Source organism: Poecilia formosa, unplaced genomic scaffold, assembly GCF_000485575.1.
Source record: "Poecilia formosa unplaced genomic scaffold, Poecilia_formosa-5.1.2 Scaffold277, whole genome shotgun sequence".
Lineage (NCBI taxonomy): Eukaryota > Metazoa > Chordata > Actinopteri > Cyprinodontiformes > Poeciliidae > Poecilia > Poecilia formosa.
This window is the reverse complement of record NW_006800216.1, coordinates 770,937-772,800: the sequence shown is the minus strand read 5'-3', so window position 1 is coordinate 772,800 and position 1,864 is coordinate 770,937. Positions and strand designations below refer to the sequence as shown.

General features: G+C 40.6%; 2 protein-coding genes across 5 annotated transcripts in view; one reads left to right on the top strand and one right to left on the bottom strand.

Annotated features, from left to right (window-relative positions):
* LOC103151297 (NXPE family member 3-like) overlaps positions 1–1,746 on the top strand; it is a 10,740-nt gene extending 8,994 nt beyond the window's left edge. For all 4 annotated transcript variants that reach the window (XM_007571277.2, XM_007571278.2, XM_007571279.2 and 1 more), the window contains 3 exons: positions 276–346; positions 673–867; positions 936–1,746. In XM_007571277.2, coding sequence (XP_007571339.1) covers positions 276–346; positions 673–867; positions 936–1,489 — 820 coding nt within the window. In that variant the 3' untranslated portion in view covers positions 1,490–1,746. The remainder of the gene's footprint in view (positions 1–275; positions 347–672; positions 868–935) is intronic.
* A 32-nt stretch (positions 1,747–1,778) lies between these two features.
* The window catches only part of LOC103151301 (fibrinogen-like protein 1), a 3,775-nt gene continuing 3,689 nt past the window's right edge, over positions 1,779–1,864 (bottom strand). Inside the window, exon 8 of the mRNA XM_016681312.1 lies at positions 1,779–1,798. Coding sequence (XP_016536798.1) covers positions 1,779–1,798 — 20 coding nt within the window. The remainder of the gene's footprint in view (positions 1,799–1,864) is intronic.

The following is a 1,864-nucleotide window of genomic DNA, read 5'->3' as shown; positions in this document are numbered from 1 at the left end:
TATATATATATATATATATATATATATATATATATGGTCGAAGAAGTACTCATTCCGGAGGGGATCAAAATACCTCATCCTTTTCTTGAATGAGGTATTATATAGCTTTGAGGTATTGTATAGCTTTGTTTTGATAAATGCAGGGTATTGGTACTTAGAGTGTATAGCTAAAAAATAAAATCTAATGGCAATATAAGTGGTGTAAATGTTTCATAATTTGCTAATTGGTGGATAAATTCAGTAATTATGATTGCTACTTGCTGTTTTGTTTTTAGTGGTGTCAATATGAAAGTCTCCATTCCAGCCTTAGGACCCGAAAATATCGATGTTTTACCAAATCCAAAAGGTAAACCCCAGGGTTGGCCTTTTTTCTTCTTCTTTTTCTTTTTCTTTTTTTTTTATATATATCATGTTTCTTATTATTTCCCTCCTAGTTCAGAAGATCGACGTCCCTATTTACAGACGTGACACAGATTTTATTAAACTCTCCTTGTAATCAATTTAACGTCAGGGCTACGGATTGGAACGGTTCACAACTTACCTGTTAACTGAATCAATGTGACTATGATTTTAAATTGAGCAATCTTTGAGTAGAATTACAACATAAGGCTTGTGAAAGTGCTGTTACTTGACAGTTACTTGATTTTTTTATTTTATTTCTGAATCCTCCAGATGGAAAAGGAATGACTGTCAAGGCCCACCCCTCTGGTTATTACTACAAGGGCGCCTGGCAAGCACTAGATGGCACCAGAGTACATCAGTTTAACTCCAGTACAATCAGCCAGTGTCTGAAAGGCAAAGCTGTTCACATCTATGGAGACTCCACTGTGAGGCAGTGGTATGAATATTTAACCAACTCGTTACCAGGTATCTCCCCAGCAAGATTTCTCAGTGGTTAAAACCGGCTCAGTCTAACATGTTGTGTCTCTTCTAAGATCTCAACGAGTTTGACCTTCTAACCTCAAAGCAAAGTGGACCTTTAATGGCGCTGGATTATGTGAACAAGATTTTAGTGACGTTCCGCAGCCACGGTCCTCCCATCCGTTTTGCCAGCTTGCCCGTCAGCCAGCTACATTACGTCGCCAACGAACTGGACAGCGTGATTGGAGGCACCAACACCGTTGTGGTTATCGGTGTCTGGTCTCACTTCAGCACTTTCCCCGTCGAGGTCTACATCAGGCGTCTGCTGAATATTCGGAAAGCGGTGGTGAGACTTCTGAGCAGAGCTCCGGGTACCACTGTCGTCATCCGGACTGCGAACCCAAAAGAGATGACGCTTTATGAGAGCTTGACCAATAGCGACTGGTTTTCGCTGCAGCGGGATAAGATACTGAGAGAAATATTCAGAAAAACGAATGTCCGACTGGTAGATGCTTGGGAGATGATCCTCGCCCATCACCTTCCGCACAAGCTCCATCCAGAGTCTGACATAGTCAAGAATATGATTGATGTTCTTTTATCTTTTGTATGTCCTGTTGCTGACTTTTAGAGGAGTTTTCTTCCATTTCTATTTCTCCTCAAGATCCTAGAGGAAAGTAGAAATGGATTTTAGGCGATAGAGATTGGAATTGGGGAAAATGTTGGCAGTAGCGTTTCAAAAACTTCTTCCGGCTTAGGACCACCTAACCTTTCTGACACAACTGTTATTGTTTTGTTTTGTTCGGAAATAATCCTACCAGATTTCATTCTGATACAGCTAGCATCCCCTGCTAAAGCAACATTAGCATATGTTGGCTGAGAAAATGATTGAACTGTTGTCTCCTACGACAGTGAAGAGGTCAATGTGAGTTAATTTGTACTAGTGTCGCACATAAATGACCAGTGTCAGTCTAAACCAGTGGTTCTTAACCTTTTTTGAGGTACC